This window comes from Trichechus manatus, unplaced genomic scaffold (genome assembly GCF_000243295.1).
Source record: "Trichechus manatus latirostris isolate Lorelei unplaced genomic scaffold, TriManLat1.0 scaffold00073, whole genome shotgun sequence".
Classification (NCBI taxonomy): Eukaryota; Metazoa; Chordata; class Mammalia; order Sirenia; family Trichechidae; genus Trichechus; species Trichechus manatus.
The window spans coordinates 12,994,841-13,010,351 of NW_004444009.1; the positions used below are offsets into that span (position 1 = coordinate 12,994,841).

General features: G+C 42.2%; 1 protein-coding gene and 1 pseudogene across 1 annotated transcript in view; one reads left to right on the forward strand and one right to left on the reverse strand.

Moving 5' to 3' along the window:
• Nucleotides 1-1,361: 1,361 nt before the first annotated feature.
• On the forward strand, nt 1,362-8,580 carry LOC101343523 (acidic mammalian chitinase-like; annotated as a pseudogene).
• Nucleotides 8,581-12,135: 3,555 nt separating this feature from the next.
• The window catches only part of CIMAP3 (ciliary microtubule associated protein 3), a 9,386-nt gene continuing 6,010 nt past the window's right edge, over nt 12,136-15,511 (reverse strand). Inside the window, exon 6 of the mRNA XM_004380412.2 lies at nt 12,136-12,248. Within this exon, the coding sequence (XP_004380469.1) occupies nt 12,180-12,248 (69 nt within the window). The 3' untranslated portion in view covers nt 12,136-12,179. The remainder of the gene's footprint in view (nt 12,249-15,511) is intronic.

The window sequence follows — 15,511 nt, forward strand, 5'->3', positions numbered from 1 at the left end:
GCATCTCCATCTGCCAGGCATATATCCCTGGAGAGCAGTGGATAGGTGGATAAAATATGAAAACTCTTCTAAAGAACTCTAGTTGGATGGGTCAGAGACTTGGGAAGCTATTAGTAAGCCACCCAGGTTGGGCCAGGTGCCCCTTCCCTGGGCTCCCATGGAACCCCACAATATCTTTATCTCTCCCACTAGAGTCTGAGTTCCTGTAGGACAGTGATGGTGTCTATCAATTTTTGAATCCTCAGTATTTAGCACTGTACCTTAACATAATGGGCATTCAACAACTGCTGTGGCAGTGTGGTAACCAGCTTCCAAAATGGCCCCTGATGATTCTTGCCTCCTGGTATTCATGCCCTTGTGTAGTCCCCTCATACATCGAATAAGACTGACCAGTGTAATCAATAGGATATTGCGGGAATGATGGAGTGTGGCTTCCACCATGATTTTTTTGGATCACTTACTTGGTAGAAGTCAGCTGCCACTCCAGCAGTCCTATAGAAAGATCCACAAATGAGGTACTGAGGCCTCCTGCCAACAGCCAGCACCAACTTGCCAGCCATGTGAGTGAGCCATTTTAGCAGCTGATCCTCTAGAGCCAGTTAAGTCTTCAGTGATTGCAGCCCCGGCCAATGCTTGACTGCAACCTCATGAAAGGATCAAGCCAGAATCACCCAGCTAAATCGCTCCTGAATTCCTGACCTACAGAAACCACATGAGATAATAAATATTTCTTACTGTTTTAAGTGACTAAGTTTTAGAGTAATTTGTATACAGCAATAGGTAACTAATAGAGTTAGGAAGAGCTTTGTGGTTGATAGCTATTCAGCCACAAGATTGCCCGACACCAGAACTGTTGAAGATGAGCCACCCATTTATTCAAACAACTTCTATCAAATGCCTGGTCTGTGTCAGGTACCAGGGATTAAAAGATTAGCACGACGCTCAGGGAATATGAATCAGCTACTTCCTGAGAAGGCGGGGAAGAGGCTCAATGCACTGAGGAAATTTTTGCCCAGCCCCAGGACCCACTTTCAGGCCAAGGCTGGCAGCTGCCCTTGCACCTGTGCCCTCGCTTATCTGCCTTGCTTAGCCCCAGTCTTGTGGGGAACAACTTCTGGCAGTGGCAAATCTATGGCCCTGGGGGTATCAAGGTGAGATGAAACAGACTCTGACATCTGAAACTCCTGCCGCCTGCGTGCTCCCTCTTGTGAATCTGGGATGGGTAGAGATGGGAGTGTATAGCCTTGGGGACCTGTGCTCCTGAAGTAGCAGCTGTGCTGCTCCCATAGTGATAAAAGAGGTCTCCTCCTTATAAAGGGCTGTGCCAAGAGCCTGAATAAGGCTGCCAGTGTGGGGGCATGATGGGAAGGATGCTACTCTGGGCCTATGAGTCTTCCATCCTTTTTGCCCTTCTTTCCCACGGGTTGTGGGGGTGTCCTTGGGAATGGGGAAGGAGAACAGAGACCTGTTTCAATAAGGCTTCTACATGAAACTCCTTCCATGCCTCAGGCTCTGAGCAGAGGGACTTGAGCTCCAATCTGGGAATGCTGAGTTGGGACCCTGAATCTCTGAGAAGCTTAAGTACAAAAGCCTGTATGCCCTTGAAACCTTGTGTGTCTCTTGGGCCCTAACTGGAAAGCCAGTCTGAGGACCTCCTGTGTTTGCATTTGTTGTTTCAGGCTTGGCTGTTCTGCTACAGGTGCAACCAGGTAAGGAGCCACACAATCTCCTGTCCACACTCTAGTCTTCCTAATAGTTAACTCTTCTTTCTCTCATTTCTCCCAACTCTGCTTTTCCTTCTCCCTGCTTGATGAAGTCAAGACTAGAACCCCAAGCCCCCAGCCTGTTCTGTTGGATCCCAGAACGTCAGAGCTGAGAAGACACATTTACTGCCAAACTCCTCACTTTATAGATGAGAAAACTAAGGTACATAGAGGGCAAGTGTCTTGTCCTTTGTTATTCAGCATCAGGACTTAAACCTATGTCCTAATGCCAGGTCTGGTGCCCTTTCTATTACCTACATTTCTTTTTGTTTTCTCTTTTTGTTCTCTCAAAGTCTGTCACATTCTTTCTAATTCTTGAGCATTGGGCTATGGATATGATACATGACAGAGGCCGAGATAGGAGAGTCCAGTAGAAGACAGTAGAAAGAGAATGAACTTTGGAGTAAGACTTCCTAGAAATAGTAGATGCATAATAAGTATTTGGAGACTAGATAGATGAATGAATCGGTATTAATCCTAATCTTACAATCCTGAGAAAATCCAATTTTTCTGAGCCTCATCTAAAAATGAGGATAAAAATGTTTCCCTCATAGGGTTATGAGAATTAAAATTTAAGCAAAATAATGCACGTAAACGCTCTAAATAAAGCATCAGTCACATTGTATGCCATCTACCAAAGGTAGCTATTTTATGGATAATTAACTCAAACAGTCTGTGATGGAGCTATGCATAGGATCCAAGGAGCATAATTAATTATCCTGACCATCTGCTTCTGTGATGGCAAATTGGTTTTATTTTTTATGTTGATTGTGATAAATTTTTATAGCTTTCTAGGTCATGAAAGATGCTTAGGTCTCTTCCATAGACATGGGAAAGGAGTGTAGCAGCGTGTAGCAGGTATATGCCACGCTAACTCTTAGGGAACCCTTCCTCTCGAAGAATTAATCAGCCAGTGAGACAGAAAGACAGTGTAGCCTCAGGCCACAATGACCACTGCTTTCTCCCCTCAGGCTCACTATAAGCTAGTGTGCTACTTTACCAACTGGTCTCAGTATTGACCAGAACCAGCCAAGTTCTTCCCCAAGGATGTGGACCCATGTCTGTGCACACACTTGGTATATGCCTTCGCCACCATGAAGACAACAAGATTGCTCCCTATGAAGGGAACGATATTGATGTCCTGTATCCCCAGTTCCGAGCCCTTAAAGAATGGTCAGTAGGAATTGGGTCAACAGTGAATGGGAAATGGGGGTGGGGTGGGGGTGGGGAGAGAAATAATAGACGCCCTCCAGTTCATTCTCAAATATCATAAGTTTCTGAGAGGTAAAGTCGTTTGTAGATAGTTTCTTCCTGAAAAGGATGTGCACATTGCTGACACATGTGATAAAGTGTGATGTAAACACTAACGTGGACAGATGGGGAGGAACATTTGCTATGGGGACTTTAGAGATTGTACTTGGCAGCTGTCCATTCACTAGAGAGTCAGGGATGAGGAGGAGTTGGTTTCCCAATGTTTGCATCCCACAAGCTCACAGAAATCTCTCTTAAATGCTTCTCTTTGTATCTTTCTGCAGTAATGGAGATCTGGTCAACCTGCTGGCCATTGGCAGCTGGAGCTTTGGCATTCAGAAGTAAGAGCCTACCATGTCAAGGGATGAGGGTGGAGGCAAAAGAGAATCCCTCAGGCTGGAGTGGGAAACGATCCAGAGAAGGAGGTGAAAATGGATTTTCCCAGGGGAAAGTAGGCTAGCACCTGTGAAGGAGACTCTGATGTCTTCAGGTGGAGAAGAAACAGTGATAGAGAAAGAGTGTGGTTGTTGTGTGCCTTTGAAATCCTAACATTGCAGTCCTGAGCCTTATCTAAAAATGAGGATAAAAATGTATCCTTCATAGGGTTATAAGAATTAAAACTTAAGTTGACTGTGGAAGAGAAATTAAATTTTCTAGATTTAAGGCACCTTTGAATATATGACTCAGCATAAATGTAATAGTATGTTTTTGGTTGTCAAAAGTGATTCATTAAATGCATATATGGATTGTAAATCACATTTTCGTTTCAGAAATAGTAAATATAAAAGATGAACATCTTAGAAACAAGGAAATATAGTACCAAAACCACTGCCCCTGAGTGATCCCACTAATAGAGAAAAAATACACATATCTTTTATGTTATAAATAAATAGAAAAATACTATTCTATGGATTTTTTTAAAATTTAGTTAGGCCCAATTTACGAGGAAAATATTTTTTGTAAACAAGGTATACCAAAACTCTAACCAAACCCGTTGTCCTCGAGTTGATTCCAACTCTTAGTGACCCTATAAGACAGCGTAGAATTATCCCATAGGCTTTCCAAGGAGCGGCTGGTGGATTCGAACTGTCAACCTTTATGGTTAGCAGCTGAGCTATTAACTACTGTGCCACCAGGGCTCCATACAAGGTATACTGAAGAAAAAGATTTTTTTAATTATAAAAACACATCTATTGACTAACTAACAGTTTTGAATTCCTTTATGTTAATGGTAAAAATCCAGCAGAAGCTATTATGAAATGTATAATAAAAACTGGTATCGGAGATGGTGTAGGGAGGATTCCTGGAGTCTGCTGATATTGTTATAGATGAGCTCTCTACCTAGATTCACCAACATGGTCTCCATGGTTGCCAACCTCCAAGATCTTCATCTGTTCTGTCATCGACTTCCTTCGTTAACATGGGTTTGATGGCATTGACCTGGACATAGAATACCCAGGGTCTGGAGGAAGCCCACCTGAGGATGAGCAGTGATTTACTATCCTGATTAAGGTAAGAATGGAGCCCTTATCTGGGTCATCTTGTAGAGAAGCTGGTGCCTTAGTGGATTTTCTGTGAAAGCTTTGCCAAAAACTCAAGAGGGAAGAATATATGACAAGCACGTATGGTCGTGCTTGCTGTTGTTAGTTGCTGTCAAATAGGCACCAACTCACGATGACCCCACGTACAACAGAATGAAACGTTGCCCAGTCTTGCACCATCTTCACAATCACTGGTAATGTATGTTCAAGTCCATTGTTTCAGCCACTGTGTATTTTGAGTGCATTCCAACCCAGGTGGCTCATCTTCCAGAACTATATCAGACATATTCTGTTCTGACCCATAGGGTTTTCATTGGCTAATTTTCAGAAGTAGATCATCATGCCTTTATTCCTAGTCTGTCTTAGTCTGGGAGCTCTGCTGAAACCTGCCCACCATGGGTGACCCTGCTGATATTTGAAATACCAGTGGCATACCTTCCAACATCACAGCAACATGTAAGCCACTACAGCATGACAAATTGAACAGACAGGTAGTAGATGATCATGCTTACCATTTCTTAAAGAACCTCTTTGTAGGGAATTAAGACTTCACTTGTTTACAGCCTAATTTCTATAGAAAAATTGGGCCTTCATGGTATGAAATAAGATCACGTTCTAGAAAAATGGGTGATTAATGTAGATTGGATAATGTCCCCTTTTTCACCCCCTCCTATTTCTTCGTATTTTTCCTGTTTAAGCCCTTTCTCCTCTAATACATGATATAGATCTATGATGTGCTCAACACCGCCTTCTTTATTCCCTCCATAGATCTGCACATTCTTAAGTGGAGCCACAAGTGCCTGGACTGAAGATCAAAAAGTTCCATATGCTTACAAAGGCACTGAATGGATTGGCTATGACAATGTCAAGGGCTTTGAGTATAAGGTATGAACATTGTTTAAAAAAAAAATTACAATTCTGTCTTTGAGTCCTAAGTTCATCAGGAGCTCATTTCACTAACATCAGTGGTTTCAAAGTTTTAAATATGCATAGAAGGAATCCTTTTTCTTCAAAACAGGGAAAACAATATAATTTAAAATTTAATAATAGATGTTAAATGTATACTATAATACACTCATATATATTAGAATAATCTAATATGATTAAAATTTATTACAAATTTTTGTCCAGTATAAATTTCTACTGATTCATGTGAATGGTTATAAGGCTAGCCTAAGATCATCATCTTTAATGACAAAAAAAAAGTCTTTGCATTTCTACCTAAATACTTTAACCATATCATATTCAATTCTACACAAAGTAGGAAACAGCTTCTCCATTTCACAGATAGGTAAGCTGAGAATCATAGATGCTGTGACTAGTCTAAGGTCACAAGGCTGGAAAATGGCAGAGGGCAGAAACTAAACATGTTATTTGGCTCAGAGTCTAGTTCTTTCCACTACCCTACTCAGTTCATCTTTACATAATACTAGTGAGAAGAAAGGTGGTAGGTGAGGACAAGAAAAAGAGCTATATGGTGCAATTGTTAAGAGTTTAGTTCTGGAGTCAGATATACCTGGTTCCAAATCCCTGGGGTCTGAGACTGAGTGAGTTCCCACAAATCTGTAAAATAATAACAATAATTGTACCTACCTTGTAATAAGTACAAAAACACAATTCAGCCAGAAATACCAACATTAAATAAATACTAGCTTTATTTATTATTGATACCCAAGAGTTTATCAAATGGGACGAGGAAAGAAGAATTGAGATGAGTCGGTCAATTATATGTCTTAAGTCCAAAAGGTACATACACTTTCATAAAAGAAAAATTGATGGGGTCCCAGCCCCACCTGCAGCGGCCTCCCTAATACCATTGTCAACCCACGCTCCACTGTCTGCTTGTTGTGTGAATTCCATCTGATTGTGGTTGCCAAGCACTCTTTTTGTCCACAGGTTGACTTTCTCAAGGAGAACAATTTTGGTGGGGCCATGGTTTGGCCCATTGATCTGGATGACTTCTCAGGCTCCTTTTGCAATGAGAGCAAACACCTACACATAAGCAAGCTAAAGTCACTCCTGGGCCTGTCTTCACGTACATCACTGCTGAGTTATATGCGTTGTTCTAAATAAGATGCAGGTGAATCTGCAAAGAATGGCAAATACAGAGGGACCAGAGTGCATGGAGGCAGCCACAGAACTTCCAGGCCCTCACACCTATGAAACGGGGCAGATTAAAGAAAATACCTTTTTAGAATCTGATTTTCAGTCAAGGGGCCAGTGCGAAGTCCAGTAGCTATCATGGGCAAGGACTTGAATATACTTGATACCCTAGAGGAGTCCGTGGGTGGTGCAAACTGTTAACATGCAAGGTTGCTAACCGAAGGGGTTGGAGGTTCAAGTCTGCCAAAAAGCACCTTGGAAGAAAGGCCTGGTAATCTACTTCTGAACAATCAGCATTGAAAGCCCTATGGAGCACAGTTCTACTCTGACACACATGGGGTTGCCATGAGTCAGAATCAACTTGATGGAAACTGGCTTTTGGATATCCTAGAGGTGGGCCTTGCTGCTCAGGAAAATTTAGACTGGACATCTGATAGGGAAGAAGAATTTGATATCCTGAGAGCCAGTCAGGTATATGCAATGACATTTATCTCTAAGCTAGACCACTCTACTCTCACTACAGTGTCTCATATTCTAACTCAGAAAAACCTAGGGTATCCCCCTTAGATGCATAGATTTTTGTGGTTTGGCTGCTGGTGGGAAGGGTTGGAGGGAGGTCATGAATAAGGGTAGGGACAGAAACTCACTTGGTCAGTGACTCAGCAGTATGAAGGAAGAAACCTTTGCTCTTCCTGTGGTCTTATATAGGGATCCCTGGTGGTGCAGTGGTTAAAGTGCTTGGCTGCGAATCAAAATGTCGGCTGTTTGAACCCACCAGCTGCTCCGTGGAAAAAAGATGTCACAATCTGCTTCCATAATGATTACAGTCTTGGAAACCCTGTGGGGCAAGTTCTACTCTGTCCTATAGGGTCGTTTTATGAGTTGGAAGTGACTCGATGGCAGTGGGTTTGGTATTTTGGTTGGTGCTCTTTTATATTCCTTGGGTTAAGCATCCCTGAGGGCAGGTCTAAAAATGGAAGTGGAGCTGTGGAGGATATAAGAGGTTCTCAATGTCTCTACTCTAAGTAAATTCTTAGAATCATTGATTGTTAGAACTGTCAAAATCTGCAAGAGATGATTATAAACTTATCTTGTTCACATTAACAGCTAGGCAGAGGCAGCAAACTGTAGTGGTTGAGAGCTAGTGGAGTAAAATGAAATATAAAGCTTCTGAATCACCAGAGGGAGAAAAAAAGATGTAAAAGAATAATATCCAAGGGAAACAAGTAAAAATCAAGTATAAGAAACAAAGCATAGCAAGATGACAAAAACCCAAATATATACAATAAACAGATAATAAATATATAAATGTAAAGTCCTTTGCTCTGTCACTGCAGGTTTGAGTCCATTTCACCTAGGGTGGAACTGGAATAGAATCCCAGGGCTGTCATGCTACTAGGACTTCAGTGGTCCTGGTCCTCCCCACCTGCTGCTTTGGACTTTTGTCTCCTTACAGCATTCTTACCAACTACAGCTTGGAATCCTCTCAGGGCTCAAGTGCTCTGAGAGCAGAACTGATGTAGGGGAACGTCTATAGCCTGCTGCTTCTACATACAAAAATCAGTTTATGTTGAAGGCTCTGAAATGCTCTTTTTATTCCTTTAGAGTGTACCCTACCAGCCACCAAGACCTGGTATAACCAACCTGTGACACCAAGAAGTGAAGGCTTCTGTGCCAACATTGGTGGAGGTGGCAGTAGTGGAGGTGGAGGCGGCGGTGATGGGAGAGGTGGTGGTGAAGGTGGTAGTGATGGAGGCAGTGGAGGAGATGGAGGTTTCTGCACTGGCAAAGCAGATGGCATCTATAGTGATCCTGACGATAACACCAAGTTCTACCAGTGTGCTGGAGATAGGACCTTCCACTGCCAGTGTGCACAAGGGCTGGTCTTTCACCAGAGCTGCATCTATTGCAATTGGCCTTAAGGGAAAAGTGCGGTAAAATCCTACTTTGTCACAGAGTCTCTTCTGCTGCATATCAAACTACGTCCTCCAATATTTCATGTAGTCTATGTATTATATCAATCTGTCACTTGAGAATCTCTGCCCTACTAAAATACTATTATTATAAAATTTTACTCCAGTAAAACCTAAAAAAACTGCAAATACCTTGAACCGAATCCAGATGTAAAATAAATATGGCACAGCATGCTTTATTCTTCGTATTCATTTGTGCTCTTTGGTAAGTGCCGTGTATACGTTTAGCATTTTAAAGGACCCTGAAGGTTAACTGAAGATATATTAAAATTTTATTTTATTTTTTATCAAATCAGATTACTATTTTGGAAAATAGAGTTCCCTTCCCTGGGAAAGGGCTCGAGTGGATGTGCTAAACATCAGTGTGAAAGATGCTCTATCACCACGTCAATATCTTCCAAAGAAGGAGCCCAAGATCCTGAGTCACAAAAAATAACCAATGCTATATTACCACATTCCCTATGAAAAAACCTGCATGTGCATGCGTGCATACGCACACCCCCCCCGCACCCCCCCCACTATGGATCCAAAGGAGAAAAATGTAGGAGGCATGTAGGAAAAGTGCTAAATTAATCCTAACTTACCTCAAATCATAAACACTTCCTGACAAAATAATAGAAATCTTCAGATTAAAAGACACCTATATATTGGGTAGTTCCTGAGTGTTGCAAATGGCTAATGTGCTTGGCTGCTAACGGAAAGGCTGGAAGTTTGAGTTTACCCAGAGGTGCCTTGGAAGAAAGGCCTGGCAATGTGCTTCTGAAAAATCAGCCACTGAAAGCCTTATGGAGCACATTTCTACTCTGACACACACTAGGTTGCCATGAGTTGACTCGATGGCAGCTGGACTGGATATATTGGGTAAAAGTTTTTGACTTGAGGTATCTTTATCATTATCTTAATATTCCAGTTTGATTTCCCAATAGAAACTTTTTCACCCTTTGCCACTTAATTATTTCAGAAGGCCTTGACCTTTAGGGAATTAGGTCCCACAGCATCATAAGCCCAGGAGAATTCACCTCTTATTGTTCCTTTTCCCAGCAAACACCATGGGGTGGCGCTTAGAGATAACAGTAGGCTAGAGCCACACATGTCTGTAAATTTCCAGGAATGGAAAAGTGTAGAGCTTTTCTGCAGCTGCTGGCAGCTTCTCACTTTGGTATCCAGACACATGCAGACTTGCTGCCTTTTTGGTAATTACTAAGAAGCCTTAGTGAGCACTAAAGGACCTTCCCATTAAAAGATCAAGTAGACCACAGACAGTGCCCATCCTAAAGGAACTACACTGACTTCAGTTAGTGTCGGAAGGGGCCTATCTCCCAGGCCAGAGTATCTGAACAATGACTTTGTGGCTGCTGTGAGTTCTGATCTTCACACATCCAGACTCACTTGTGAGGCTTCAGGGGGTCATTCGGATTGGGGAGGCAGGCCCAAGCCACTAGCCACTCTTGGGGGTGGGGGATCCTCAGACTGCAGGCCTCCAGGGAGCCAGTAAATGAGTTTGTTTGGATTTCTGCTGTATTTCCGGTTAATACTCTGCTTGACACAGGAGAAATGCAGTAAATACATGTTGACTGATAAACTAAATAGATGATGTAATGGAAAGGGGTGGGAAATTTTTGGTTCTGTGAGTTTTAAATCAATCTTGAAAAGGCAACTAAACCAGGACTTTCCCACTCCTTGCTGGAGGACTCAGAAACTTGAATGTTTTATCCTGCCTTTAGGTATCCTCTGTATCTAGCAAGCCCAAATTCAAGCCTAAGTAAGGCCAAATCCCACTGAAACTTTTTTTTTTTAATTGTGCTTTAGGTGAAAGTTTACAGCTCAAGTTAATTTCTCATTAAAAAATTTATATACATATTGTTTTGTGACATTACGTGCAATCCCCACAGTGTGACACAGCACATTCTTTGTTTCCACCTGGGGTTCCCTGTGTCCATTCAACCAGTTCCTGTCCCATCCTGTCTTCTCATCCTGCCTCCAGACAGGAGCCACCCATTTGGTCTCATGTATCTGACTGAACCAACAAGCACACTCCTTATGTGTATTATTTTTTGTTTTATAGTCCTATCTAATCTCTGCCCGAAGAGTGGGCTTCAGGAGTGGTTTCAGTTCTGGGTTAACAGAGCTTCTGGGGGCCATAGTTTTGAGGGTTCCTCCAGTCCCTGTCAGACCATTAAGTCTGGTCTTTTTATGTGAATCTGAGTTCTGCTCTACACTTTTCTCCTGCTCTGTCTGGGACTCTCTGTTGTGTTCCCTGTCAGGGCAGGCATTGGTGGTAGCCGGGGATCATCTAGTTCTTCTGGTCTCAGGCTCGTGGAGTCTTGCTTTGTGTGGTCCTTTAGTCTCTTAGGCTAATACTTTCCTTGTGTCTTTGGTGTTCTTCATTCTCCTTTGCTCCAAATGGGATGGGACCAATTGATGCATCTTAGATGGCAGCTTGCAAGCTTTTAAGACCCCAGATGCCACTTACCAAAGTGGGATGCAGAACATTTTAATAAACTTTGTTATGCCAATTGACCTAGATGTCCCCCAAAACTATGGTCCCCAGTCCCTGGCCCCAGCTATTCTGTCCCTCGAAGTGTTTGGATGTGTCCAGGAAACTTCTTAGCTTTTGCTTTGGTTCAGTTGTTCTGACTTCCTCTGTATTGTATGTTGTCCTTCCCTTCACCAAAGTTGATCCTTGTCTACCGTCTAGTTAGTGAATTCCCCTCCCCCTCCCCCTCCCCACCCTGATAATCATCAAAGAATGCTATTTTCTGTGTTTAAACATTTTCTTGAGTTCTTGTAATAGCGTCTCATATTTGTCCTTTTGTGACTAATTTCACTCAGCATAATGCCTTCCAGATTCATCCGTGTTGTGAGATGTTTCAAGGATTCATTATTGTTCTTTATTGTTGTGTACTATTCCATTGTGCGAATACACCATAATTTATTCATTCGTCTGTTAATAGACACCTAGGTTGTTTCCATCTTTTTGCTATTGTGAACACTGCTGCAACGAACATGGGTGTGTAAATCTATTCATTGATTTGGCTCTTATTTCTCTAGGATATATTCCTAGGAGTGGGATTGCTGGATCATATGCTATTTCTATTTCTAGCTTTTTAAGGAAGCCCCAAATCATTTTCCAAAGTGATTTGTACTGTTTTGCATTCCCACCAGCAGTGTGAAACTCTTGATAGGTATAGGCCAACAGCCTCCTTTTGCCAGGGCTAGAGGTAGAATTATAAAGTTGGTGCCTGAAAATCAGACCTAGAGGGTAGGACCTACCAGTACTTCACTCAAATGAAGTCACCCCACTGAACACCCAACATGAACCCCAGAATCCATCTACTTATGTATGCACCACAAATGAGCACATGAAGATAGAACACTCTAAACTAGTTTTAATGCTCTTACACAGCAATCATAAGTCCCTTTCCCTCCCTGGGCCCCATGCTGGCAGACCAGAGGGCCACAGTGATACAGAGAGAGAAGAGTGGCTCTGTCCTCAATCCTGAAAATTCTGTAGTCAGAAGGATGCCTGTGAATGTAGTCACCACCTCTCAATCATAATACAGACTTAGGTAGGCCACGAGGTTCCGATGCCTTCTAAAGTCTTTGTCTGTGGACAGCTGCAATGAAAGAATATTGTTAAGCTCAATATTCTAAAGAAAATCCTCCACCTCTCGTCCTCCTGGCTGTACATAATAGCTGTAAGGCCCAGCTGAACCCCAACCCACAGTAATCTACCAGTTATACCTGGTGCCATTAAGTTGACTCTGACTCATGGCGACTCTCCATTGGGTTTTCAATGCCTGATTTTTCAGAAGTAGATCACCAGGCCTTTCTTCTGAGGTGCCTCTGGGTGGACCCAAACTGCCAACTTTTTGGTTACCAGCTGAGCCTGTTAACCATTTGCACCACCCAGGGACCTATAGCAATCTAGCCATAGTGATTCCCTCAGCATTTGTATATCCATCAACCCATTACCATCTCACTTTTATTATATCATGCTAGGAATTATTTGCTAATTCTGTGTATAAATTCTCTCTCCAAACAGTTGGCATTTTTTAAAAAATTTTATTTTATTGTACTTTAAGTGAAAGTTTACAGTTTAAGTTAGTCTCTCATAACAAAAATTTATACAGACGTTGTTATGTTACCGTAATTGCTCTCCCTACGCTGTGACGGCACATTCTTTCTTTCCACCCGATTTCCGGTGTCCATTCATCCAGCTCCTGACCCTCTCTGCCTTCTCATCTCACCTCCAGACAGGAGCTGCCCATTTAGTCTCATGTATCTACTTGAGCTAAGAAGCACACTCTTCACAAGCATCATTTTATGTCCCATAATCCAGTCTAATCTTTGACTGAAGAGGTGGCCTCGGGAATGGTTTTAGTGCTGGGGTGACAGAGAGTCTGGGGGCCATGCTCTCTGGGGTTCCTCCAGTCTCAGTCAGACCATTAAGTCTGGTCTTTTCACTAGAATTTGAGTTCTGCAGCCCAATTTTCTCCTGCTCCATCAGCGACTCTCTGCTGTGTTCTCCGTCAGGGCGGTCACTGGTGGTAGCCGGGCACCATCTAGTTCTTCTGGTCTGAGGTTGATGCAGTCTCTGGTTTATGTGGCCCTTTCTGACTCTTGGGCTAATGCTTTCCTTGCGACTTTGGTGTTCTTCATTTTCCTTTACTCCAGATGGGTTGGGACCAATTAATGAATCTTAGATGGCCGCTCGCGAGCTTTTAAGACCCCAGACACCACTCACCAAAGTAGGATACAGGACATTTTCTTAATAAACTTTGTTATGCCAATTGACCTACATGTCCCCTGAAAGCATGGTCCCCAGACCTCCACCCCTGCTACTCTGTCCCTCGAAGTGTTTGGTTGTATTCAGGATACTTCTTAGCTTTGGTTTAGTCCAGTTGTGTTGTCTTCCCCTGTAGTGTGTGCTGTCCTTCCCTTCACCTAAGATAATTCTTGTCTACTATCTAGTTAGTGAATAACCCTTTCTCTCCTTCCCCACCCTTGTAACCATCAAAGAATGTTTTCTTCTGTGTTTAAACCTTTTCTTGAGTTGTTATAATAGTGGTTTTATACAATATTTGTCCTTTTGTGACTGACTAAATTCACTCATCATAATACCTTCCAGATTCCTCCATGTTATGTTTCATGGCTTCATCGTTGTTTATCATTGCATAGTATTCCATTGTGTGAATATACTATAATTTGTTTATCCATTCGTCCATTGATGGGCACCTAGGTTGTTTCCATCTTTTTGCTATCGTGAACAGTGCTGCAATGAACATGGGTGTGCATATATCTATTCATGTGACAGTTCTTATTTCTCTAGGATATATTCCAAGGAGCAGGACTGCTGGATTGTATGCTACTTCTATTTCTAGCTTTTTAAGGAAGCACCAAATTGATTTCCAACGTGGTTGTACCATTTTACATTCCCACCAACAGTGGCATGTTTTTTGAAGACAAAAATTATACCTTTAATTCTTGAGTGTCACCCAAAGGCTCTGGCACAATCTTGTTACTATATTAAGTATTTAATAAATATCTGTGGAATTAACCCAATGTTCCACTAGGAAAAAATAGGCACCTCTGGAATATTATGATAGCTAGCATGGATTGAGCACTGATATATGAGGTACTATGTTATCTCAATTCATTTTCACAATTTTATCAGGTAGATTGTATTATACCCATTTTACAGACAGGAAAACTGAGGCTTCACAAAATTAAGGGGCTTGCTCAATATTACACAGCAAGTAAATACTGGAGCTAGTAAATACAGGCAGTTTGTCACCAGAATCCATCCTGTTAACCAGAATGCTCTACAGCTCCTTGATGATCTAATACTCTAGGGATGTGATGGAAAGAGCACTGGATTAGGAACCACAAGATCTGAATTTGAACTATGCAACCTCCACAAGTCACTTAATCCATCTGAGCTTCAGTTTCTTCCTCTATCATATAGGGATGATTCTCCTCTGTCTACCACAGAAGACTTTTTAAAGCTCAAATAAACAAATGTGACCTTCATTATGTCATAAAAGCAAAACCAAATCCCATTATGACTCATAGCAACCCTACGGGACAGAGTGGAACTGTGCCATAGGGCTTTCAAGGAGCGGCTGGTGGATTTGGACTGCTGACCTTTTTGGTTAGCAGCCAAGCTCTTAACCACTGCGCCATCAGGGCTCTCGTTATGTCATACACACCTTTAAAAATCTGATGAAACCATGTAACTATCTAAAAAGATTTCCATATGCATATACATATAAAATTCTGCATATAATTTTAAGGGTTTAAGGACTTCTGAAGCTCATCCACAGATTCCTGGTTAAGAATCCCTAATACATGTGAAAATACTAGATAAAATGCTCTGTTCTTGTTGTTAGTTGCCATCGAGTCAGTCCCTAACTCGTGGGGAGCCCATGAACAACAGGATCAGATCATTATGATCCTTTGGGTTTTTATTGGCTGATTTTTTGGAAGTAGAACACCAAGCCTTTCTTGTTAGTCTGGACGCTCTGTTGAAACCTGTTCACTATCATAAAAACCCAATGCCGTCAATTCCGACTCATAGCGAGTCTATAGGGCAGAGTAGAACTGCCTGCCCCATAGGGTTTCCAAGGAGCGGCTGGTGGATTCGAACTGTGGACCTTTTGGTTAGCAGCCAAATGCTTAACAACTGAGCCACCAGGGCCCCATTCACTATCATAGCAACATGCAAACTCCCACTGACAGACAGGTGGTGGCTGCACTTGAGGTGCATTCGCTGGGAAATGAATGAAGGTCTCCCGCATGGAAGGTGAGAATTCTACCACTGAACCACCGCCACACCCCTGATATCCAATCTTATTACCTCTGTTTTTTTTTTTTTTTT